Source organism: Motacilla alba, chromosome 21 (assembly GCF_015832195.1).
Source record: "Motacilla alba alba isolate MOTALB_02 chromosome 21, Motacilla_alba_V1.0_pri, whole genome shotgun sequence".
NCBI classification, from domain to species: domain Eukaryota; kingdom Metazoa; phylum Chordata; class Aves; order Passeriformes; family Motacillidae; genus Motacilla; species Motacilla alba.
In genome coordinates this window covers 2,750,940-2,777,414 of record NC_052036.1, presented here as the reverse complement: position 1 = coordinate 2,777,414, position 26,475 = coordinate 2,750,940, and the positions used below count along the sequence as shown (strand labels likewise).

General features: G+C 48.9%; 1 protein-coding gene and 1 long non-coding RNA gene across 2 annotated transcripts; both read left to right on the top strand.

The window, feature by feature from the left end:
• The first annotated feature begins 4,173 nt into the window (after positions 1-4,173).
• On the top strand, positions 4,174-6,614 carry LOC119710444. The gene is made up of 3 exons (XR_005259555.1): positions 4,174-4,922; positions 5,015-5,149; positions 5,391-6,614. It is a non-coding gene; the product is annotated as an uncharacterized LOC119710444 (long non-coding RNA).
• Positions 6,615-7,656: 1,042 nt separating this feature from the next.
• Positions 7,657-26,358, top strand: PANK4 (pantothenate kinase 4 (inactive)). The gene is made up of 19 exons (XM_038159477.1): positions 7,657-7,850; positions 10,366-10,448; positions 10,879-11,087; positions 12,519-12,702; positions 13,206-13,298; positions 14,413-14,566; positions 15,242-15,423; positions 16,815-16,896; positions 18,013-18,113; positions 18,751-18,906; positions 19,714-19,826; positions 20,330-20,417; positions 21,658-21,809; positions 22,230-22,285; positions 22,768-22,817; positions 24,007-24,114; positions 24,273-24,373; positions 24,800-24,868; positions 25,847-26,358. Exons 1-19 carry the CDS (start codon positions 7,733-7,735, stop codon positions 26,058-26,060), a joined length of 2,313 nt encoding a protein of 770 aa, XP_038015405.1. The 5' UTR covers positions 7,657-7,732; the 3' UTR covers positions 26,061-26,358.
• The last annotated feature ends 117 nt before the right edge of the window (positions 26,359-26,475 follow it).

The window sequence follows — 26,475 nt, the reverse complement described above, 5'->3', positions numbered from 1 at the left end:
ATCTTGTCAAAAGCACGGGGCAACCTGAGATCTGCTCAGCTGACAGATCAAACTGCAGCCAGCACTGAGCCTGCCCAGTCCTCGTTGGGTTTGTGGTGAAATCCTCTGTTAGCCAAGCAGAAAAACCCCAAAAGCCAAACAGGGATGGTGAAATCCTCTGGTTTGTGGTGAAATCCTCTGTTAACCACACAGAAAACCCCCAAAAGCTGAACAGGGATGTGCTGCTCTGCTCATTTTGGGCCTGGATCATTTTGGTTTTATTTGTGCGCAGGCTGGTTGAGTGCTCTTCCCTGCCAGGGCAGTGCAAGGGGGGTTTGGTACAGGTCACTACCAGCGCTCCAAATTTATTCTTCCTAATGAACTGCTAAATAATTCACAAGAGATATTTTTGGGGTTTATGGTTGCTTAGCGAGCTTGAAGAAGTCACTTCAGCCTCGCTGTGCTCGACTTGTCCTTGCCAATTAGCACAGGCTTCTGAATCCAGCAGAACTCCAGCTGTTGCCCATGCCCGTGGGGTTTTAAATCAAGCCTAATTAGGGCGGTTTGGGGGAGTTCAGGCTCAGCTGGAGTGTGCCATGTGCCCCAAAGCCCAGCCCAGCCTGATGTGCACTGCTGGGAGCACACCACACGTGGCACAGAACAGGCTGCTGCTCTCCTGGGGGTGGGATTCCACCCCAGGAAAAGCACATTTTGAGGGTCACAGCTGGCAGCACCTCTGCAGGTTGTGTAAAAAAATGAGTGTAAGGGAGAGAAACAGTGAATTCCTCCTCGCTGGGCGCTGGGAAGGGACCAGACCCCACAGCTAAAGCTGCTTTTTGTGGTCCAAGCGGTGCAAGTGCTCCCCTTCTGCTTTCCATCAAGCCCAGCCTTGCCCCTCTGGGCTTTAATTTACCAATTACCCCAGAGCTAAAAGCCAGACCTCCAACCTGCCCAGCCCTCGGGCAGCAAAGGTTATGTTTACAATTTATTAATTATTATCACTCCTCATAATTGAACTCAAAGCTTCTTAGGGGCTCCTGCCGCCCCTGGGGTGACTCTCCCCTGCTCCCAACACATTCCCACCCTTAGGGGAAAATGTTGTTTATTATGCTGATCCCACAGCTCAGGAATACTCTCCTGACAAAGCCCCTATTAACCTCAGAGTGTGGGCCTGAGTTTCTCGGAGTTTCCCACACTTTCTTCCCTATTTAGGGCATTCAGAAGCCCACAAAGGAAGCGTGCCTCACAACAGCCCACATTAGTGACGCTTTTTGGCTCGGCATTGTGACGAGCAGCAATTCCTGTCCCGATGGACCATCTGGAGAGCTATTTTCCCAAGGAGCACATTGATCGATCAGTATTATGCCAAGGCCCTTTTAAAACTTGGGAACGTTATGCTCTTTGACACTAAATAGGTGTCTCAAGAGGGGTTGTCAGAAAGATTTGAAACCGTTTAAGGAAGGCACGGGGGAAAGAAATAAAACACATTAAAAATCGTAATTATTTCTTTAAAAACGCCATCAATGGCATCTGGGAGACAGGCTGGCATGAATGTAGGAAATGGTCTAAAATAAAAATGCTCTAAAGTTGGTGTGAGCCATCGAGTTGTGCGCTGGAAGCACAGCCACAGAGGTACAGGGCACTGCTTTTTAAATCTGTGTGACACAGACAAGGAAATTCTGGGCTTGGCAAGGAAATTCTGGGCTTCCACACTCTTTGCTGGTAGTCCACCCTCCTCCAGACCTGTTGCTCCATTGCAGCACACTGAGTTCTGCCAGCTGGTGTTACAAGCAGTAGCAGCTTTTGTGCAAACCGTGTGTGGAGTAAATCTACACCTGGGCTGAAACCACCGCCCGTAAACCAGGAGCAGAAAGGCCCAGCAGCAATTCCTCAGGGTGGAGATCCTCCAGCTTCTCTGATTTTTGGATTGTCATGGACACCAGCCTATAATGACGGTCTTGGGGTGGCTGGATCCTTTCCTGGATCCCTGGGGTTGTTCCTCAGCTCGCAGCAATCCCAGCTTCTTCCTCTGAATCCTGACAGCGTATTCAGGGCTGAGCAAGGTGGGAAGAAGTTAGTTTCTTCTGATAATGGAGCAATAAATTCTCTTTCTCTGAAAGATTTAGGTGTCCTGTGGCTGCTGTCTGGTGCGAGTACCTCATTCCTTTCCTTAAAAAAGTACCCCACACACATAGTTTCTATTTGAACATTCTGTTATTACCTAAAACTATATTTAACGCACTGCTTAAAAAAATTAACACAGCATAACTTTCTAACATAACACATATAATGTTCATTTTAACATTTGCGAAAAGACAATCATAAAATGGGCATTTTTCACACCATTCATGCTGTTCAACTACCGACAAAAGAAGTGTGCCTGGGAGGGTCCTGGGGAGAGCCCCCGCCTGCGGCACCATCTGCCCGGCCCTCCGAGGAAGGGATCAGCCTTTAATCACCGAGAGCTGGTTTAGAGCCCTTTGGAGGCCGGGGCATTGTGCTGTGGACAGCGTGGCATTATTTAAAAACGCTCATTTCATATTTCCAGGGCTGAAAATTGGGTCAGAGCTGCCCTGCCCTCTCCCCGTGGCCACGGCTGCTGCCAGCATCTTCCTTCCTTCCTTCCTTCCTTCCTTCCTTCCTTCCTTCCTTCCTTCCTTCCTTCCTTCCTTCCTGGAATCCTTCCTTCCTTTCTAGAATCCTTCCTCTCTTTCCTCTCCTTCCTCTCCTTCCTTCCTTCCTTCCTTCCTGGAATCCTTCCTTCCTGGAATCCTTCCTTCCTTCCTTCCTGGAATCCTTCCTTCCTGGAATCCTTCCTGGAATCCTTCCTGGAATCCTTCCTGGAATCCTTCCTTCCTTCCTGGAATCCTTCCTGGAATCCTTCCTTCCTCCCTTCCTGGAATCCTTCCTGGAATCCTTCCTTCCTGGAATCCTTCCTGGAATCCTTCCTGGAATCCTTCCTTCCTGGAATCCTTCCTTCCTTCCTTCCTGGAATCCTTCCTTCCTTCCTGGAATCCTTCCTTCCTGGAATCCTTCCTTCCTTCCTTCCTGAAATCCTTCCTTCCTTCCTTCCTGGAATCCTTCCTCCCTTCCTCCCTTCCTCCCTTCCTATCCAGTGCTGTCCCTTCATCTTCCCTAATCTTAATTACAAAACCATTCTTTAAAACTCATTTCTAATTCAATTTCTCTCTCAACAATGTCCACCCCATTCTATGATATTTCTAAGTCAATATTTCTTATCTCAAAATTTACATACAAAGACAAGCTACATAAACCTTCTATCAGATTTTAAGAATTCTCGACAGGTCCATTTCCCACACACGCAGCCAGGGATGGCCCCAGCTCCAAGGAATATTGCAGATTACGAGCTGACAAAGTAATTCAGTGAGCTGATTTCGAATGGGACTCACGGTGTTCAGTTATAGTTGTTGACGACCATCAAGAATTAAAATTGCTGTACCCTAAGTGACCCATCTAAACACAAACTGTCTTTGGGCTGGGGAGGGAATACACCTGGCTTTGTGGAAATCCATGAGGCTCTAGGCAGTGAAAAGGGCTTTAAAATCTTCAGGTTAATAATGGATTACAGGATCATCTTCTGCAGAATTATATCCTTTTATTCACCAGTTCTTTGTGTGATGGGACACTTTGCTATCCAGGAATCCATGGACACAGGTTTGGCCAGGGGAGGGATGCTCTCATTATTAAATCAGAGGTTTCCTGTCTGATTATGAAAGGCAGACACAAGAAATAAGCAGGGTTTTCATCAGTGTTGTAAGAAACAGATATTCAAAAACTGAATGAGGTCTCCTGTGCCTGACTGGTAGATCCTGAACACGACTGGGTTTGTACTGGGTTGTGCTGGAAGGGGGCAGCAGACCTGAGCTGGCAGCTTAAAACAGCCTGGAAAAAAATCTAAATATTGCTCCAGGATCCAGGATCCTGCCTGGTCCTTTCTCCTTCATTACAGAGGTGAGAAATCCCAAGACTGAGCAGAGTCCCAGGAGGGCCTCCCACCTGTGGTACATCCTGCAAATGGGATAATATAGCAAAATAATAGTCAAGAATTGACTTCTCACTCCCTCTCAGATGTCTGTAAACGGGAAATATATTAAGGTGGAGACTGAGGAACAGTGAGGCATTTACAAAGTGGCATGAAATTAAACAGGACGTGTTTGGGAAAGACATCACAATCACGACATGTCACACGTAGGAAAGCCCAGATTACCCGAACAAAAGCAAGGAAGAGCTCTGGGTATAACTTACAGAGGGACTTTAAACAATAGAGAGGAAAATATTTCAAGCTAACTGTTTGAAGGGCTCTTCCCTCGATTTTAGTCCCTCGTTGCCTGAAAATTATCTGGTACTGTATTCATCTAAGCACGGTTTAATGTCAATGAAAGGGTTTAGTCCCTCTAATTCTGCATCTTTCCCTTTTCAACCTCTCTTTGGGGCGCAGAGCATTATCTCTTCCTGGGATCAGTCTTCTGTGCTTCGTTTCAGCCCAGCCTGGGAACAGGCAGCACATTGAGATGTCGCCGTTCCCAACATCAGGCAGAAGCTGGATGATAATGACGGCCAACGCTTTCCCACGTTCCCTGCCCAGCGCCGCGATGCCAAACCCCATTGTGTCCCACACTCCCCGGCCCACCTGCTCCTTTGGGAGCGGGGTATTATCCCCAGGCAATTCACAGTCAATTTGCCATGCTGTAATGGATGCTTTCCCATTGTCCCGGGCACGCATGGATTGGCTGGCGACTGTGGGAAACTCCGGCTCGCTCCGGACCCAGACTTTTGTAATGCGGCCCCTGCGTATAAATAGGGCAGATCCCGGCTGCCTTCCCCACTCCGAGCTGGGAGCAGCCCTTGGGATAACGATGCTCGGTCCCTGGACATCTGCCCTAAGCCAGGACAGCATCCCACGGTCCGGAGGGGAGCGCAGAGTGAGTACTGAGAGCCGGGGAGAGCCGCGCCTCTGCGGCGCTGCGAGCAGGGAGGGGAAGCCTCGCTGCTCACCTTCCCTTCTGTGTTACAGCTCGGGACCCCGCACGGGATTTACAGCGGCTGGAGCTGCCTGGAGAAGGGGTTTCAGAGGCACCAGCCCAGCTCCGAGCGGGGGAAAGGCGGAATCTTGGGGGAATGGCTGTGAGCCAGCCGGGATACGGGCCAGGTGAGTGCTGCCCATCCCATCCCATTTCCCATCCCATTTCTCATCCCACTTCCCATCCAATTTCCAATGCCATCCCATTTCCCATCCCATTTCCTATCCAATTTCCCATCCCATTTCCTATCCAATTTCCCATTCCATTTCCCATCCCATCCCATCCCCATGCCTCTCACTGCCTTTTTCCTTCGGGAAAAGCTGCTGCCGTGTAACCCGTGTAACATTTCCTCCTCTCCTGCCCTTGCAGCCCTCCAGCGGGATGATCCTGACGGGCTCTGCAATTCCCGTCCCTCCGTCCCACGGGGAAGCTGAGCTGCCGCTCCCGGAGGTCACAGGTGGCACTTGGGGACTCCGCTTCTTCCTCCGCACCCCCCTCCAGCCTCCAGCGCCGAAGCGATGCCGAAGCCTCGGAGGCACCGGCATTTCCCGATTCCGCGATTTTTGGACGTTTCCCGTATTCCAGAGGAGACCGTGACTTGCTGCACAAGTCGCCCCCGCTCCTCTCACGAGTAGGGAAGGATATTTCCCCTTGGAGCTCCCCTTCCCGCAGAAGGACTGCAGCCACCCCACGGCGTGGAGACAAAGCTGTTCCGAGGGAATGTGAGCTGGATGCTCCTGCTGGGAGGGTCGCTCGGCTGTTCTCAACCTCCGCGAGGTTGTCCCTGTGCCTCTGCTGGGAAAGCTGTAACCCCTGGGACGGTCAGAATTCCCAAAAAGCCTTTTTCCCCCTCTTTCCTCCCAGGGCATGCGTCTCTCCGGACACACTGGGGAATCTGGCCTTCCCACGGTGCCACCAGGGGCTCTGTAATGTTTATAATCTATAATATTTATAGTCTGTTCTGAGAATGGTTAAACCATATCCCAAACTGTGTAGAGGAAATTCCTCGGGATGTCTTGCTCACGGGCCAGGGCTGTTCGTGAGGTTCGGGATGTGCGTGTGTGCCTTTCGTAAAGGCAGGAGCTCGTTTTCGTGTCCTTGTAGGACTGAAAGTTACAGCTGCGCTGTCCATTATAATAGAAATATTTATCTAAGTCTTTCATGAAAGGCGGGTGTATAAATTATATTTAATTTTTGGTACCCTTTTGCCAGGGGAAAATGGGAATTTGTTACTGTCCTTGGAGGATGTTATGATGTGTTCTGTGCAAGCTGCACCAATGTATGACCTGTGCCAGAGTTATCTTGAATGTTGCAGAAACTTTTAACGGTCAAAAATAAACAAAAATCTGCTTAATCAATCAGAAGTAATTAGTTTTTAAAGTAGTTTTTACAGCTGGTTTCCCTGTGGTCAACTGACACGAGACAGATTCCGGTGAAAGCAGAGATATTCAGATTTAACACCGAATTTCCCACCGGGACCTCTGCAATGCTGTTCTCCATAGCTCGGGAATATCAAACCCCAGCTCTCTCAATGTGAGACAAAAATAACAGCACGCCCGAGCAGCCAATTCTCTGGGAATTCAGAGCCAAGAAAGGTCACTGCAAGGGTGCAAAAAATCATGGAATGGTTTGGTTGGGAGGAACCTTAAATATCACCTAATTCCAACCCTTTGTGACAGGCAGGGACACCAAACACAGAGCGTACTTTTAATTAAGACATAAAGTTTTCCAAGGCACAAATTGACATTCCTGGGGATGTGTCCGGGTCACAAGTCACTTGGAAACACGCGGGTGGGTTAAAATTCAGGGGTTTGGCTGCGGGGAACACGCGTGGGGCTGCTCCGTGCCTGTGTGGGTGGATCGGTGTCCTGGACCCCCGTGAGCTACCGGGGATCCCCTCGAAGGTCTCTCTGCCCTCCCCGGGGGTCTCCCTGCCCGTTCTCCCCAATCCTTCCCGGGTGTCTCTCTGCCCTCCCCAGGGGTCTCTCTCTCCATCACCCCCAAGTTCCTCCCCCATGGTGGCATCGACCCCAGCAGGGGTCTGTCCTTGTCCCCTCCCTCGCTCCTCCCCAGCTCTCTGCCCCGGGATCTCTCCTCGTCCCCCCACGCTGCCCCCGGGGGTCTCACCGCCCCCTCCCCGTGCTGTCCCCCCGTTCCCCCCGGGCTGTCCCCCCGTTCCACCCGGGGTTTCACCGACCCCTCCCCGAGCTGTCCCCCCGTTCCCCCCGGGGTTTCACTGTCCCCTCCCCGGGCTGTCCCCCCGTTCCCCCCGGGTCTCTCCGACCCCTCCCCGGGCTGTCCCCCCGTTCCCCCCGGGCTGTCTCCCCATTTTCCCCGGGGTCTCACTGCCCTCTCCCCGGGCTGTCCCCCCGTTCCCCCCGGGCTGTCCCCCCGTTCCCCCCGGGTCTCACTGCCCTCTCCCCGGGCTGTCCCCCCGTTCCCCCCGGGCTGTCCCCCTGTTCCCCCCGGGTCTCACCGACCCCTCCCCGGGCTGTCCCCCCGTTCCCCCCGGGCTGTCCCCCCGTTCCCCCCGGGTCTCTCCGCTCCCCTCACGGCGCAGTCCCTCAGGCCCCGCCCCCGCCGGTGGGCGGGGCCGGCGCGCTCCCCCCCGCCCGATTCCCCGCGCCTCCGCTCGTTCGCATGCAGATTTATGCGCATACATTTGCATGCCGATGAGGCCGGGGTGAGGGAGGGAGCGGGTCGCATTCAAAATGGCGGAGCGGGGCGGGCGCGGCAGCGGTCACGGCAGCCTAGACAAGAGCATCACCCTCCCGCCCGACGAGATCTTCCGCAACCTGGAGAACGCCAAGCGCTTCGCCATAGACATCGGTAACCGGACGGGGGAGGCCTGCGGGGAGGGGGCGGCGGTGGGGAACGGGTGGCGGCTCCGGCCCCGCTGAGGGGGCCCGCGGGGGGCCGGGCCGGGTGCGCGCGGGGCACGCTGGGAAGTGTAGTCCCCCGCGACGCGCGGGCCAGCGCGGGTGGGCGCGGGCTCACTACAGCTCCCAGCGGGTCGCGCGGTATGGGGGGCGGCGTGGGGTACGACGGGAGTTGTAGTCCCGCCGCCGGGTGCCGGCGCGGCGCGGGCGAGGAGCGGCACTACAGGTCCCGGCGGGCCGCGCGCGGGTAACGGGCCGCGGGGAGCCGGGCGGGGTGGCCCGCTCGGGGCTGCCCTTGGCGGCCAAGGGGGGACGGGGGAGAGCCCGGGGGGCTCGGCCGGACCGGCCGGGGGGCGGCGGGGCTGGGGGGCATCGGCTGCACCCCCTCAGAGCGCGCCGGGCCCTGCCCTAGTGCGCCAGGCCCGAGCGCGGAGCCCCTCGGCCGCCCCCCGGCCCAGGCCGCGCCCTGCGGGCGCTCCTCCCGCTCCCAAAACCGGCCTGGAAGAAGCAAAAAGGGCCGGGGATGGTGGCCGTGGCACTGCCCGGGCAGGGCGGCTGCGGGGCTTGGCGTGTGTCGGGGTCTGTCACTGCTGCCTCAGTCACCCCCAAAAACACCCGCTGCCCTGTCGCCCCAGCAGCCGACATTGCCAATATCCCCGAGGGACAGGGTGACACACATCGGGGTGACACACGTCGGGGTGACACCTGCGTGCCACAGCCGGGAACTGTGCAGGGACAGGCTGAGCCTGTTCCCAGTTCCTCCCGTGCAGGGATCAGCAGTCGTTCTGCGGACACCCACTAAGCCACAAGTGCCTTTGCACACATTTTCCTTCCCTTTTACTGTCTCGGGATCAGTGGAACTGTTTAGGAGGAAAGCCAGGGGAAAGAAAAGCAAGCTATTACTGCTCAGCTGAACACTTCTCTGTGTGCTGGAGACTCAGGGGCAGTGGGAACAAAACCTGCACCATAATAGAAAATGTTGTTGTGTACTTCAGCCCTGCAGGAGCTGCTGGTTCCACTCCTGTGAAAATAACAGCTGGAGCTGGCCCTTTGTGCGGGTCAGCTCGGAATTAGAGTCCTGGGATTAGTTATAAAACCTAGTTACATGTCTCAGCTGGTGTTCTGAATGGATTTAAGTCTTTAAAAACTGGGAGAGCAAGGGGATAATGCACAAAGCATGGCTCTGCATGCCGTGGGTCTGGAGGTGAATTCCTGCAGCACCTGTGTCATTGTTGGTGTGAAGAATGTGACATTCCAACACTGAGCCTCACTTGGGAGCTGTGGAGGGAAACTTTTCCATAAAAAGCTGTACAAGCCCTCACCTTTTAGCAGAATAGACTGTGGGTTTTGTTTACCAGAAACTTCAAAGCACTGCCTGGGACACTGAAATCAGATCCAAGGTCAGGGAAGCTTTATTGTTTTTGTTACTGTGTCTGTCCATGGTCACTCTACCTTCCCGTCACTTAAATTTTCCTGGAGTAAACTGCCTTTCTCCTACAGGTTGCAAATATTTTCTAACAAAAGTGTTTGAGCACTGTGGAAGAGCTGACAGTATCTTTCACCTCTGCTGCTTCATTTCTTGGTTTTTGTTAGGCAGCAGAGTGCAGTGCCACTGAATTTAGCAATTATTTAGCATCTAACATTGCCAGGGTTTTATTTACTTTCAGGAGTTTAATGTTAACCCAGTAGTGGATCACAGTTACCCTCAGACACTGTGGTGGGAGACACTGAAGTTATTCAGTGCAAGCCCAGAAATCCCCTTTTGCAGGTCAGAGTCAAAGACAGGGCAAGGATTGAATTCTGTGTCAAGGGGAGAGTTGGAAGTTTGATTGCCATGAGCAGACTGGAGGCCTGAAGGGGGTGATGAGGCTGCTCTGCTCAGACTTGCACATTGCTAACATCTCCAGCTGCCGTGTGCTTGAGAAACACCACTCTGAGCATTCTTCACCCCAAAGCCAAGACCAGTCTTGCCAAATCATTACTCGGTACAGAGGGTCATTTTCTAGCCTGCCACGAGTTTGCAGGCTTGGCCCTGAAAGCAGGGTAAGGATATTATTTAGATCTTGCTGCTGAAACCCTCTGTGCTCATGGGAGGGGCATTGCTCAGTGGTGGCCAACCAGCTGAGAAAATCCTGGTACAGATTTGGGGGCTTTCATGAAGTTCCCAAACAAGGTGAATAACAGCAGTGCATGTACTGGCCTGGCTAGTGAAGAATCTCCACTGCTCATCCTGATCCCACATCAGTCAGGCACAAACTGAATTTATGGAGCTTTTCCCTCCTGAGATGCTCTGGGGGTTTACCAGGCCAAGCAGCTCCTCAGCAGAGGTTCTTTCTGCATTTCCATTCATTTTCTCTGGCTTTAACTGAGGAGACCTGGAGAACCAAGAGCTGACGTAAACATAAGTTCAGTTGTTTGCTGCACGGTGAGGCATTAATCATAACTTGTCACCTCTTTATGAACAGGTGGGTCATTAACCAAGCTGGCTTATTACTCGACTGTACAGCACAAAGTGGCGAGAGTGAGATCCTTTGATCATTCTGGAAAGGTGAGAATTCCATCAGGGATCAGCTGCATGTGATTGACTCACAGGAGTGAGGTTCTGGACTGGGCAGGACAGAAATTTTATCCAAACCCATCTAACAACTCGTTTAATATTGGGAAGTGTTTGTATTGCCAGGTACTGTTTGAAATGTTTCTTTTCCTTTTGTAAAAACCCTGCCCCTGTGCAGACATACGTTTCCTCGTGCAGGGGGATTTCCTGCACCTCAGCTGCATGGGAGAATTGATTATCTCAGCTTAAGGAGAATTAAGACCTGGGAAATCTATTCTTCTTTGACATAGCTCGAGGTGTTGTGTTTAATGGCATTAACACAGTTCCAAGGGCAAGAAAAGCACAAGTATTGATGTTCAGTAGCTCAACATTTAACCTTGTTTCCGCAAGAATGTTCTCTGAGAAATCCTTTTCTCTTTTCAAGGACATAGACAATGAACCTTTGTATGAAATATCTGTTCAGGAGGAGATTACAGCTCGACTTCACTTCATTAAATTTGAAAACACTTACATTGAAACCTGCCTGGATTTCATCAAAGACCATCTTGTCAATACAGAGACAAAAGTCATCAAAGCCACAGGTGGTGGTGCCTATAAATTCAAAGACCTTATTGAGAAGAAACTGGGGTTGAAGTAAGTGGAACTGCTTTTTCTTCTGTAAAGAATTAACTTACACCTACTCCAAAAGCTTTTGTCATTGTCCTGGGCATGCTCAGAGGTAATTCTGTGACAGTCACTTATTGTACAGCTCCTGCCTAAACTTCATGCAAAGGTTTGCTGAAGAACAAAGGGCAGCCCCATGAATTTACAGCCTCATCAATTTTCTCTTCAAGCACCCTTATCAAACACCAAATACTAAAGTTTACACTGAAGCCTGCCTAGATGTCAGCAAAGGCCATCTTATCAATACAGAGGCAAAAGCCATCAAAGCCACAGCTGGTGGTGCCTCTCAATTCACACTTTCTAGCTGTAAGTGTAGAGAAACAATAATTTGCCCCCATATTAAACATCACTGGGGAGAGCTTCAAGGCACCTCTCCTGCTGTGATCTGTGTAGTAGATTCCTCAGCCCGAGGGCCTGTGCTCATCTTTTACACTGCCTTTGCAAATTACTTATTTCTCCTGATAAGCTGGGCTCTGTTATCTGTTTATTTCACAGCAGCCCCCTTTAGTGCCTTACTGGCTGTTCCTAATGATCAATTGATCAAGATAAGGAGGCACTTTCCCCTCTTCTCTCATGTGCACCTGCTTTAGGTTTTTATTTGGCTCTGACATGCTCAGTTTTTCTCCAGCTCCAAACCAGAGCAGCTCCTACAGAATGATTTGTGTTCCACGGTGGAGGAGCTGAGATGAGCTTGTGCCTTGTTTACGTGTTTCCACCAAGCCTCAGGATATTTCCTGTAAGAATTTCCATACATCAATAACAGTACAGAGACACAGAAGCTCACAGAAGTCAGTGTGTGTTAGCTGATTTATCAATCATCTTCTCTAAGCTTTGTATCACATTCCCAGGCTCCACACTGGGGATATCCTGTTGTGAATCCTGCTACTCCTGTGAGAACTCTCTTTTTCTGTGTTGCTAATCCCACTTGTAGGCTCCTCCCAGCCCCTTGAATCTGTCACAAACAAGTGCTGCAATGTTGGGGGGGCCTTTTGTGCTTTATTAGGAGGCAGGGGAAGAGCAACAGACAGTTATTCCGTGTTGGGAAATTGTTTTCTGAGGTTAATTTCCAGCTAAGCTTCCTGACCTACTTTATGGCAGGGGTGCACAGACCATGAAAGGAGCAGGGCAGGAAAAGAGCAGTGTAAACAAGCAAACAGGATTATTTTTAATGACAACATGATTAAAGTTACTGTGTAACAGAACTCCAGCCTGCACTTCTGGCATGGTAGGGGAGCACCAGACCATGTGCAGATGGAGGTTTCCTGTTTCCAGGGAGCTGGGCTTGTGCCAGGCGGTGTGAAAATTCCCCTCTGCAAAGTCTGTGCAAACTCCTGCTCCAAAAGCAAACTGCCTTATCAGGAGGGCTGGGACATTTATTTAAGGCTTTTTCCTCCCCCTCAGAGTTGATAAGGAAGATGTAATGACCTGCCTAATTAAGGGGTGCAACTTTGTGCTGAGGAACATCCCCCACGAGGTGTTTGCTTACCAGAAGGATTCAGACACGGAATTCCGGTTCCAGACCAACCACCCCAACATTTTCCCTTATTTGCTGGTGAACATTGGCTCAGGGGTCTCCATAGTGAAGGTGAGTGGTGGCCAAAACGCTTTGCTGGAGATTTGATAAAGGTGATCTGAAACCTCTCCCTAGTTTGGATAGTGTAAGGTTTAAAAAGAAAATTTCGCCTTTTTTAAAGTTTATTGGTTTATTTCTATTAATTGCAGAGTTATGAATGCTTTTCTATTCACAAATTTTTTAAATTCCATTTAATTTGATGTTTAGAGAAGTGATTACCTAATGAGGACAAAGGCTGTCAGATCAAAGTGATTTTTGTTTGTTTTGTCACACTGCTGAAGAGACCAAGTTTAATGTCCATATTTAGCATTTTTTGCCAAGAATTAAATACAGAGATTTCCAAAACTGCTTGTGGTGTATGTGCAAGGTGCCCTTCTCACCTGCCACTTCCACAGTGGAAGGATTCCATCTCCACTGATTCCACTCTTCCAAAACCCTGCACACTCTGACATTTAAATCTGAGTTCAACATTATAAAAGGACTTTGTGAATAAATCCGCCCTGTTTGACTCACAGGTAGAATCAGAAGACAAATTTGAATGGATTGGGGGCAGCTCAATTGGAGGTGGAACCTTCTGGGGTCTTGGAGCTCTGCTCACCAAAACAAAGGTACCCAGCTGTCTCTTTTAGGGGGGTGGGATTAAATTAAATGCTGGGGGGGAGCCTGAAATGTTGGAGTGTTAGGTAACAAGGCTGAGTCCTGGACTTGTGTTCATATTTTTGATGCATAAAAGGAAGTTTTACATGGAAAAAGATACTGGTGGAATAGAGGGATAAGGATTAGAAGATGCTTTTTGTGACCAAAAGCAATCCTGTTGGGGCTCAAGGACAAGTGATGCACAAGAGCCTCCTCAAAGTGGCCTGGTAATTTTTTATTCTCTTTTCAACTTAAAATGCCAGCCTAGTTCCTGCAATGCTGTCTGCAGAAGAAATCAGGGAGCACAGAATTGCTGCAAAATGTCTGGGAGCTGAGAGGAGAAATTTTGCCTCGTTGTTGGTTCCTTGGTTGCCAGTGCAAGTTTAAATCCTGGGCTGATGAGCAAGGCCTGACTTAGTCCTGCTCTGACATCATGCTGGGCTTCCCAAAGAGCCACCTGGCTTAAATGAGTGTCCTAAATGTCAGCAGAGTAGGAAAAGCTAGGGTTACACATGCACCAGATAAGAAAATGTCAAAGGGAGGGCACAGCCTGGGCTGGGATTTTGGTTTGATGCTCCTAAAGAAGAAATCTTAGAACATGGCAGTGCCTGCTCTTAATTCTCTCTTGGTTTTGTAGAAGAAATTCAAGTTAACAGGGTTATAAATTAAGTATTGGGATAATGGAGCTTGCCTGCAAGTTTAATTTCAGGGACAGTAAAGGCACACTGAGACTTTTTTCTCTTTTATTGTGCCCCAGGAAGACAAAATTCTGTTTTCTCTTAGTTCCTGTGTCCCAAGATAAGGGATGCCATGAGGCTTCTGCCTGTTTTATGTGTGCTGACCCACCCTAGTTTCTGGGGAAATTCAACAAAATATCTGCAGATAAGAAAGAGGTTGATTGTGGTGTTGATCTTTAAAGGAGCTCCACTTGAGATCTGTGTGTTTGATCACTCTGGATACATCCTTGTAATTAGAGACAGCCTGTCTTTGGCTGGCAGGGTTAATTCCAAGGCTGGTTTTGGTCAGTAAAGATGCTGCAGAGCTTGGCTCAGGTCAGCTGTGGTAAACTGTGCTTCTCACCCTCAGAAATTTGATGAATTGCTGCAGCTGGCCTCAAAGGGCCAGCACACCAACGTGGACATGCTGGTGAAGGATGTGTATGGAGGTGCCTACCAGACCCTGGGGCTCAGTGGGAATCTCATTGCCAGCAGCTTTGGGAAGTCCACCACAGCAGACAAAGGTACTGGCATCAAACAGATCTACCCAAACATCTCCTCTGGCTCTTGGGAGTCAACTTCATTCTGATCTAGCAAGTAGAGCTGAAAATAATCACCAGCTTCTGTCGTGATCTTGTGTTTTCTTGCACAATATTGATTTAAAATATTATGCAGTACTGCTTTATAAGCAGACATTGAAATTTTCAGTTTGGGATTGCCTAAGCCAAGGGAAAATTAAGAAATAGCTGTCTGGTTAGCCTGGGGTGAATTCATTCCTGTGGGAAATAGATGTGGCTTTCTGGGCTCCAGAAAGGCCCTTTGGCAGTGATTTATTACAATTTGCAGAATCTTAATTAAATACTTGCAGTGCATCTCAGGCCTGGAGGGATGGATGAACCCTCACCCCTGGTTCCTAGAGAGAAGAAATGGATTCCTGCCATCCAGGGAGTGTTTTTCAAGAAATGTTTCACATAGGCTTAGTAAGGGCTTTTTTTCCTGAGATCTTCAATCAAATCACACTCCTCCTTGTTAGAAGTACGTTATATATGTGAGGTTTTTCTTTTCTTCTCCACACACCAGGAAAACTGCTCCAGCCCTGGATTTTCCTTTCCCCAGCTGCAGCTTCAGTTAGAAAAGCACAGTCCACTGGAGCTTCCTCGCTTTGTGTGTCATTTGCTTTACTCTTCCTTGCCTTGCAGAGTTTTCCAAAGAAGACATGGCCAAAAGCTTGCTCCACATGATCAGCAATGACATTGGCCAGCTGGCCTGCCTCTATGCCAAACTGCACAACCTGGATAAAATCTATTTTGGAGGGTTTTTTATCCGGGGCCACCCCGTCACCATGCGCACAATCACCTACAGCATCAACTTCTTCTCCAAGGTAAGGAAAACACAGGCTTCCCTGCAGCAAAGTCACATTTTAGGTGTTTCTCTAGGCTGTTGGGATCCCTTAATAAATGAATTTGCACATGAAGTAAGCTTAGAATGCTGCTCCTTAGGTAGGTAAGGCAGGAATGTGTTGTGGGAGGGGCGAAACCAATGTGAAATGTCTGGGAGTTGTGTCTGGCCTTTTTTCTCTCTCCCTACCTCCCTCTCTCTCTTTTTATTATTATTTTTTGATTGACAGTCTGTCTTGTAGCTTCAAGTAATGAGTTTCCACTGTGTTCTTAGATAGTCACCATCATTATTCAATTCCTCTTGCTGATTTGCATCTTTCCACCCCCAGGCCATGCAGTATGGGGTTGTTCTGCTGAGACAGTTGGCATCAGTGGGGTTTTGTTACTAAAGAGAAAATCAAACCTCAAATCAACCAAGCTGAAGTTCTTTGCAGGTTTTGAAGCTGTGGAAAATACTGAAGATTTTTGGCTAGGAGAAAGGTCCAATCCACAAGCTTGTTAATGGTTGTTACAGGTGGATTAGTCCTGCACTTTGGGAATTTTCTAGAGTAGATGACACCAATTTTTTCTCATCTCGGTGCTTCATGCAAGAGACTCCTGTGTGCTGCTTTTCCCCCTCTTTATTTCACCATTGTTGTCCCTTTCTGTTCCAAGAAAGCTGTTGCAAAACTGCAGCTTTGGGTTGTTGTAAGAGACACTTTGCCAGGGACTCAAATCCAAATCTCCCTGTGAGCTGGAGCTGCTGTTTCCCTGTAGCTCCCCTCAGGGTGAGCTGTTCCCACAGTCACTGCCGAATTCCTTGGAAAATCCATGTCCCCCCCAGCCTGGGAAAGCTGAGGGGCCCTGCTGTGGGGATGGAGAGTTCTCCTCCCCAGCATTCCTGTGTTTGGCATTAATAATTGAATTGTTTGGAGGGGGGAATGCTTGCCTGTGGGGAATGCCCAGTGTCTGCGTGGTGTTGAAGAGCAGTGCAGTGAAATAAACACAACGAGCAGTGTCCCAGGGGCGTTGGCTGCAGTGGCACACACTCACCTCGGCAATCCGTGCCCTTGCATTTCCAGCCTGTTGAAGCAAGAGGAGTTGAATATTCATGGGAGGATGCAGTGGTGTTTGCCAGGGAAGGCCATAGAGCGCACACCACTGGGGCATGGGTGTTTTCCAGCTGTGTGGTAACTGGGGAATGATGTGTGTGAGCAGTTCCTCCCCGAGCTGCTCCAGAAGCACCATTAAAGTTGCTGAATGTGTGAGAATGTAGCACAAATGACTATTACCATCTTCTAGTTGTTTCTATTAAATTAAAGTGTGAAACTAGTGACAAAGAAGTGCCTGTTAGCCCTCAGGGACCATCCAATTGCAATGTTTCATATTGTGGCAGGGAGAGGTTCAGGCATTGTTCCTGAGACATGAAGGCTACCTGGGAGCCATTGGGGCATTTTTAAAAGGAGCTGAACAAGACAGTAAGTACAGCACTGCTCTGTTCTGTATATGCTGTGTTCTGAAATGTCAGTGTACTGTCCAAGTTTCTCTTAAGAGGCTGCATGTAAGCTGTTGCCTAAATAAATCCATTTGGCACTAATAAACACGGATGCTGGGCTTTGGTTTTATACATTCTGGCAGGGACATCTTAATTTCTCACTGGATTTCCTGCTCACCTTTGAGAAGGCAGCAGGACTGGGCTCTTCTCTTCTCTGCACTTCTACAAAGAGCAGTCACAGCTCTAAATCCAGCTGGAGAAATGTGGGTTTGGAGAACCTCCCCCTCTTTAAGAGGCCACTTCTGAATTCCTTTAATGTACTGAGGAAGACCAGCATCTCCAAACTGTGTTTGTCTGAGAGTGAAAAGCCTCACAGAGGAGACCCTTCTGTCCAGATCCCTTGGATCCAGGGTGCTTTGGTGGAATTCTGCCTGTTTAGTTTTCCTTTTCCCCTGTTGGTGTACTGGCAAGCCAGGCAGTGAATTGGTTACAGTGGCCCAGCCACAGGCTGCTAATGGTACTTAGCTCACAAATATCAAATACACCTCCAAAAAATGGATGTGGAATTCTTTTCCTGCCCATTTGCTAGAGATGGGCAAGGAACCAGCTACTGAAGAATTAAAAGACATTGCTTCTGCAGCATGTACTGTACATCTGAGCTCATTAAACTTTTCTCAAATAAAGCAAATCTGGAAATAACTTTAGTGTTTCTCTGAAGCTTACATTGTGCTTTGAGAGTTCTGTAATACCATGTTGTTAATAACGGGTCTAGATGTAGAAATAAGAAATGCTCAGTGATAGTGCTTTGGAGGCATGCTGATTAATGACAAGGAAATGGGGTTAAAAATAATGATTTTTGAACTTAAATTGTCTCTTGTCTCATTCAGGTTGAAGCTCTTTGGAGCAGGTAATTCATTGAGTGGTTGAAACATCTCTTTTGGGGGTTAGAGGGAAAAATTCTGTTTGCTTTTAAAGACAAGGGGAGCTGGCTTGTGTAGTGCAGCAGCTGCTCAGAGGGATGTTGCCTCTAGGCTCACTCACAGGAGTATTCTCAGTTTTATTTTCAGATTATGTGTGTCTGTGTCTTTCTCTTTTCTAGATCCAAACCAGTACAGCTGGGGAGAGAATTATGCTGGGAGTTCTGGGCTCATGAGCACATCCCCTGATGTTTCCCCCATGCAGAGAACACGGAGTGGTACAGTATGTGCTGTCTTTCCTACCCTGTGTTGTTCTCTTAGCAGTGGTGACCTGGCCATAGGTGATCATTCTCCAGCTGGTTGCTGCTTGCCCTTGAGGCTCCTGCTTCCCAGAGAAGTGACCAGTCTGGTGTCTGCTGTGGTGTTGTCTCGTGTCCTGTGTGGTGTTGGATGGAATGTTTCATAAACAGACTGGCTGCTGCTTTGTCTTGCTCTCCTTCACCAAAGTGAGGGGGAAGGCTTGTCTCTCACCCTTTCTCTGGAGCAGCTGGATTTTGCTGCAGCTGAAATCCCTCAGAATTTGGAATTTCATGTTTAACCATCTTTAAGCAGTGTTAATTTGCTTCCTATGAGAAGAAAAATACAAGATTGGACAGAAGAGCACAAGCCCAGTCATCTCTTAAAGTCCCTGACAGTACAGCAGTTCTGATTCCACCGTGGATTATTTTCACACTGTCTATAGGGTGGGCATGGATAAAATAATCCACAGAGGGAACTGGATTATTTATGATGACCTATAATTGTCTGCAAATCTGTCAGTCTTAACAGTGGCTGGACTTCTGCAGCCCTTGTGCTAATTTAATTCATTGTGGATTAATTTCTGAGTGAGTTCTAATCTATCTCTTTCATTTCTCCCCTAGTTTGACATGCTGGAAATGGACAGATTGGAGAGGCCACTTGTTAACCTGCCACTGCTGAAAGACCCCTCCACCTATATCCCAGACACTGTTGACCTCACAGATGATGCCATGGCCAGAAAATACTGGCTCACCTGCTTTGAGGAGGCACTGGATGGGGTAAGTGTCACAAAACAGCCCTGTGTGAGTGACACAGGTATTTAGGAAACAAATCTTCTGTGGAGCAGCATGTTTGTCCTGTAAAATGTTCCCTCTGGAAGTGCAGCCCCCCTTTCCCTGTGACAGAGGCACCTGGCATTGTCCCAGTCTCTTAAGGAAGGGCTTGGTCCCTTCAAAGGCAGAAATGTTCTTTTGTGGTGCTTTTTTTTAGCTCCTGAAAGGTGTTTTCAAAGCATTTCTCTCTTTAATGGCACTCAGACCTCTCTGTACAGAGCTGCAAGCAGGACAGTTACACAACCAAAGGCCTCAGCTCCTTGGGTTTTCCTCCTCTGGGAGCAGTCCTGCTGCCTCACAGACACTTTTCCATGGGAAGAGCACAATTGAACCAGACACAAATTCTTTTTTTCTGCACTGAAGCTGACTCAGGCAGTTTGCTGGAGTAAACAAAAACAGAACACAAGGGGTCGACGTGCACCATTAAATTTCTGCCTGTTTCTCCTTCAGTGCATGAGCATTGTTACATTTTTTTCCCCTCCTCTAAGCAGTTAGAACTTGTGCTTAATTTCTGACAGTACAGTCTGGAAAACAAACTCTTAACTCTTTTGGGATGAAAAGAGCCATTAAAATTGTTGTTCAGTGTTTGGAATGAAGGGAGGCTGGGAGGTGCTGTGTGGGAGGGAGCAGCCAGGCTGCAGGCACAGAACACAGAGGCAGATGGAGGGGTTATTGCTCAGACTGAAGTTCACATCAATTCCAAGGAGGAAGAGTTAATTTGGTAACTCCAGCGTTGCCTCTTTTCTCTGCCAGGTGGCAAAGCGAGCTGCAGCCAGTCAGCCAGACTCTGTGGATGCACAGGAGAGAGCTGAGAAATTCCGCCAGAAATACTGGAATAAGCTCCAGACACTCAGGCAGCAGCCCTTGTAAGTGGTTTTATTTTCCCTTCTGCATCACTTGCTGCTTCTGTTGAGCAGTGAAAGCCCACCAAAAGCTGACCAGGTTGTGAAGCAGGGCAAACAAAGCCATGTAGGCTGAAGGCTCAGGCAAGTTTCCATGCCAAACATCAGATCCCCTGCACCGAGATTTTGGATTTCATGTGTTGGAATTGAGCAGAGAAATTCTATCTTGGCAGAAAAATGGTTGCTAAAAATTTGTATGTGGTTATTAAAAATAGCAGCAAGTTAATTCTGAACATTCTCCCTCCCTGTATTTAAATAATCTTATTGTAGATTTAAGATTATTGAACCTACAATAAATAATCTTAATTGTGGATTCAGTAATTTTATTGTAAAGCCAGGGTGTGGCACCTGTGACTTTCAGCTTCAGTGCTCATGTGAGGGAATGACTTACAGAGGAAACAGAGGGGAAAATAACTTTTTCTGTTTGAAGTAATTGATTTGTTTTTCCCCCTTCTCCCCTTTTAAAGTGCATATGGTACCTTAACAGTCAGAAGTCTCTTGGATACAAGGGAACACTGTTTGAACGAGTTCAGTTTTCCAGATCCCTATTCCAAGGTGAGTTCAAGACATGTTTCCAACACTCTGAAGCTGCTCAAGTGATGGATGGCTCAGAGGGGAGAGAGTAGGAACCAGTTCCTGCACTGGCTGGGAGCAGAAACAGCACTGGGCAATGGGACATAAACCCTTTCACCTCAGCAGGCTCCTGGTGAGGGTGATGATAACCAAAATATCACCAGCTTCAGTTGCCTGGCAGCCCTGAGAAGCCAGCTTGGTGCCAGCCCTGCTCCTGAGCTGTGTGTGCTGGCTGTCACCAGACGCTGTCACCAGGCTGACACTGCTCTAATTCACTCCTCTGTGGCTGCTTTTGTCACTTTTGAGATTCTCAGCACCGGGGTGGAGAGGACACAATCCACAACCTCCTGCTCTTAAAAACAGTCATTACCCCTGAGCAGCTGTTTTCTCTCTGTGCTTTGTTCTGTGACATGAAATGATTGGGGAGAGGACATTTGAGTCATTATTTCTCAAAAAACAACTTTCTCTGTGTCCATTCCTCACCACTTGTTTGTGTGACATATAAATAACAACAGCGCTGGTGGCTGATCCAAGACTCTTTTCCTGACTGTTGACATATTTCTGCAAAATACAGAGAAAGTTCTCCCTGGCTGCACTGTCATGTGCTACCTTCACTCCGAGGAAGGATTAAAACACATGGGAAGTGGCTTTTGCTTGTGTTTACTTCTTGTAATTCAGACAAGCTTACTGCCAAGACAAGATTTTGGTACCCAGAATCATTTTAAATTTTCTAAGAGAAGTCACCCTGTAACACTGATCTCACTGGAGACAGAGAAGAGAAAAAAACAATCTGAGAGCTGCTGAGAATTTGTGATGATGCAAAAGAAAAAAAAAAACAACACCCTTCAGATTTGGTGGGACTGCTGGTGGTGCTTTCCTGGGGTTGATGCATCATGTTACTGCTACCAGGTTTTTGTGTGTCCACTCTCCCATTCCCCACCTTGCCTAAGAGCCATTTCCCAATCTGCTCAAGATCTATTGCACCTCTGGTTTGCTAAGAAAAGTAATTCCTAGCCTATAGATCATATCCTGGCACTCTCTTTTTGTGAGAATCCAGGGAAGTTTTGCCTTGGTCCTAAGAACGCTGACAGCAGTAATTGGTTGGTCCAGGAGAGGCCATGCACACAGAGGAGGTGCCTAAAAATGGCCTTGGGACTGAGACAGCCAAAGCTGGGTAAGAAATGTTGGTCTGTAAATCCAGTGTTTCCTGTCTGTCTTACAGGTAAAACAGAAAGAAAATGGAATAGCCTTAAAGTGTTTCCAGAGCGTGATCGAGTCCCTGGATTCCCTGGGCTGGGAGGAGAGGCAGTTTGCACTGGTGAAAGGACTTCTGGCAGGGAATGTCTTTGACTGGGGAGCAAAGGCAGTCTCAGAGTAGGTGTTACATCCTTTAACAACACCCTCTAAGCTACAGAATGTCCAGTTGTGGGTTTTTTCTAAAAAATAAAGTTCCTCAATCTCCCCATCACCACTGTTGCAGCCTGCAGCTGGTTTAAGTCATTGCATTCATGGTGGTTTGCAGACCCAAAAATGTCTTTTTTTGCCTGTCCCCTACTGCCTGCAAACATCTGTGCATTGCTGAGGCTGTTCTCTTTTAGCACTCTGATTTCATGTCCTGATGAGCCTTTTGTTTTTAACGTGATCACAAAATACATTCCCCAGTCCTGGGACCCACAGACACCCCCAGTATAAGCAGTGCAGTAGAATTGCTGGGCCCAGCTAAAGCAATGTTTGAATTGCACTGGGGTGAGGTGGAGGTGTTGAACTGTGCCCTTTGTCTCTCTCCTGTCCCAGTGTTCTGGAGTCTGAGCCACAGTTTGGGTTTGAAGAAGCCAAGTCAAAGCTCCAAGGTAAGGGGAGATCCCTGCTGGTGGTTGGATGGTAACGAGAGAGTGGAGTGGGAATGTTTGTGGGGTTCTGGTAGCCAGGTGACAAAGAATCATTAGGGCTTGTTAGGGTTATCTGAATGCAGACCCAGAGTCTGGGTAATGCTCCAGAGGAATTAAACCTGCAGGCTCTCTCCTTAAACACACAGATGTCACTCACTGTTGTGTCCCTGCCAGGGAACAGTGTCCTGGGGGGTCCACGCCCAGCCCACACCACTCCAGAGCTTTAGTGTGAAAATTCCACTTCAGGCCTCCTGTCATGGAGCCATTCCCACAACAGAGAGCTCAGGAACTCTGCCAGCCTACGTTTAACATTGGAAACCTGAGCTCAGAGGCTTCCGTGAGTGCAGCGTGAGCCTCCTGCTTGTACTGTGTGCAGAGTGACTGCTGATAAGAGTTAGTGGCTGCTGATAAGAAATGCTGACACTGCTCTGTCTGTGCCGCAGAACGTCCCTGGTTGGAAGATTCCTACAGCCAGTGGCTGGAGCGACTGAAGGTACGACCCTGGGTGGCCCTAAACCCGCTAATTAACCACTTTAATCATCAAACCACCTTGGTAATTGTGGGGTTTGAACAAAACTCTGTTCAGACAGCCCAAAACAAATCCTAGTAATTCACCATAAAGAAAGGAGTAAAGGAATTAGTCTAAAATGTGGTTACTTCCCAAGCTGCTTCCCCAAATTCCCACTGGAGCCCAGCTGCTCCCAGAGCCTCCCTCCTTATCAGGGCTCTTATTTCCATATCCCTGAATTTAAAAACCCCTGAATTTAAAAACCTGGGGCCAAATGTAGTGTTGGAGTTGTTCCTCCCCCTGAGTAGCCAAGCTAAAACTGGCATTAATGTAGGAGCTTGCTGGAAGTAATGAACTTACCAATTAGGAAAGCTTTTTTTCTTTTTTCCCATGTGATCTCTTTTACCATTTAATTAAGATTAATTAAAAAGCTTTTGTGTCTTTGTGTAGATCTCTCTGTTGAAAATGGCAGTCTAAAGGTTGGGGATGAGCAGACTATAGCAAATCATTACATGCTCCATCCTAAAACAAAGCACCAGCTAATCTTGTGTAACAGAGATAATTAGGGAACTACAGGCACTGTCCTGTCAGTTTTTATTAGGAATTAAGCATTTTTCAGTTCTTCTGTTGGTATGAACTGGAGTGAACTAAGTTTCATAACGTCAGGGTGAGAGCAAATGAAGAGGTTAGTGGAGAATAGGCACTATCTTTTCATTTTAGGATGTCACTGCCCCCACAGTCCATGCTGCCCTTTCCTGGCAGAAGGGAATGCTGTTCAGCCAGCACCAGGCTGGCTTGAAACACCCTCCAAGGTAGGTCCAGCTGGCACCCAGCACATTCAGGATCACAGCCTGACTCTGGAGTTAGGCCTGGCTTGTGTTGGCAGGTGGAGGTTTTATTGCTGGAGTTTGAGAGCCCTGTCTCAAACACAGCACAGGATCTCGAGGGGTGTTTTAAAACAGGAACTGTTTTAAACCCCTGTGCAAAGCCACCATCAGGGAGCCCCATTCCTCCTGTTTGTCACTGGTGTGTGCTGGGAGTTTGCTGCCATCAGACCCCAAGGCTCAGGTGTTTGAGGGTATAAAATGTGGGGCTTTGGAGGAGTAGCTGTGAATAACAAACTTCCCTGAGGTGAGTGATGCTCCATCCTGAATGCATTGGTTTTCTCTTGCAGGAGGGTCCCCCTCATAAATGTGCCTTAATTTTCGCAGATAACAGTGGGATAGACATAATTTTAGGAGTCTTTCCTTTTGTCCGAGAGCTCCTTTCTAGAGGGACAGAGGTGAGTGGTTTTCCTTGCCAATTCCTGTCGAGCTTTGGTCACTGCTGGAAGGTGTCACTGCCCACCAGCAGGACACTCCTCTGCCAAACTGGGAATAATCCAAGCGCCTGGAATGCCAGAGCCTGACTGTGTGACCTCTCCTGGCACCTTCCCCCCAGGTGATTTTGGCCTGTAACTCTGGCCCTGCCCTCAACGACGTCACCTACAGCGAGTCCCTGATCGTGACCGAGCGCATCGCGGCCATGGACCCCGTGATCCAGTAAGCACCACCTCTGTCACACCTCCCTGGGGACAGCACAGCCTGGCCACAGCCTGGCGTTGCATTTCACTCTTCATCTGTAACTGCAGCCAAGGCAGAGTGTTTGCTTTCATTAAAGTGAACAATTTAGAAATTGGGGCTTTCTGGCACGCCCATAGTTATCTTTCTTGTTGTGTCTTCCCCTGACAAGCACTCCAGCTGCTCTACCAGGAATTTTCTGTGTTAATAGAGGCAAATCCATGTATGTCACACACACAGTGTCCCCAGGAGAGGATGCTCAAGGAAACATTGTGTTTCCTGGTAAAGTCCCTGCAGCAAAGGAAGCCCTTGCAAAAGAGGCTTCAATATTCCTGCTTCTCTGGCTTATTCCCAGATGTGCAAGGCCCTGCTGAAGCAGCCGTTTAATATTTTTGTCTTTTTAAACAGCTCTGCACTGAGGGATGAGAAGCTGCTGTTGGTTCAGACGGGCTCCAGTTCTCCATGCCTGGATCTGAGGTACGTGGGCAGAGTGCCACTGTGTGGTTTGTGTCCCTCAGCTGCAGGATGGTCAAAGGTTTGGCTGTGGAGCATCCCAGGCACCCTTCCCGCTGGGAATCACTTCTGCACACCCATTAGGATTAGTGCAGAATGTGATTTAGTGTGGATTTACAGCGCTGTGGCACTGCTCAGGCCTTACAGCTGTTGGCCCTAGGTCTGTTCAGGACACAGCTGGCTAAGGAGCTGTGGTTATGGCGGGTGCCAGATACTGCAGGTGGCCAAAACCCCGTGGGACAGAAGCACCACTTCACCTTCTCTAAGCTATTCTGATCAGTTCCTCTATTGGAGACAGAACTTACCTGTGTCAAAATCCCAACCTGGGTGCATTTAAACAACATTTCAGTCGATCCCCTTGGCTATCAGGTGCCACTGTGGGCACCAGTAACCCCGTGCAGAATCACAGTGGGCAGCTTGGGGCAGCTCTGGGGTGCTGCTGCAGGTGTGGCTGTTGGTGTGGCTGCAGATTGGGCTGCAGTGGTGGCCTTGATGTGGCTGCAGATGGAGCTAAGGTGTGGCTGGGGTGTGGCCAAGATGTGGCTGCAGGTGCGACTGAAGTGTGGCCGAGGGATGGCTGCACTGGTGGCTGTGATGTGGCTGCAGTGAGGCTGCAGATGGAGCCGAGATGTGACCGAAGCGTGGCTGCAGTGGTGGCCGTGCTGTGGCCATTCTGTGGCCACAGTGGTTGCTGTGCTGTGGCTTCAATTGTGGCCGTGCTGTGGCCGCCATGGTGGCTGTGCTGTGGCCGCAGTGGTGGCCATGCTGTGGCCATTCTGTGGCCATGCTGTGCCTGCAGTGGTGGCCATTCTGTGGCCGTGCTGTGGCCGCAGTGGTGGCAGTGCTGTGGCCGTGCTGTGGCCGCAGTGGTGGCCATGCTGTGGCCATTCTGTGGCCGTGCTGTGACCATTCTCTGGCCGCTCTGACCACGCTGTGTTGCAGCCGCCTGGACCAGGGCCTGGCCGTGCTGGTGCGGGAGCGGCAGACGGACCTGGTGGTCATCGAGGGCATGGGCAGGGCCATCCACACCAACTACTACGCCGTGCTCCGCTGCGAGAGCCTCAAGCTGGCCGTCATCAAGAACTCGTGGCTCGCCGACCGCCTCGGGGGCAAAATCTTCAGCGTCATCTTCAAGTACGAAGTGCCCTGTAAATGATGGAGCTGGCACGGCCCACGGACTTGCACTAGTTTTACTTTAACTGTAAAGAATGTATTTTTATTACAACAGGGACAAGAGGTCACAGGAAATTCCGTATTTATATTGTGCTTTTGTGACTTAAAAAGCGACAATATGATTCACTCTATAGTCTGCACACTCAAATATATATATGTATATCACTCATTGTTTATTTTGGTAAGTGTTTATTTTAATGCTGCAGTATTTGTGATGAAAAGACTTTATTTTTTTGTTCTGTGAGACATTCATATAGAAATATATTTAAATGTCAATGAAACCTTTTTTATATATATCTCTGCCTACTCTGCCAGCAGTGACACAGCACCTACCAAATAGTTTGTAACTGCTAAGTGAACCTGATGTTGCATTTTCAGCTTTTAGACTTACCTAAACC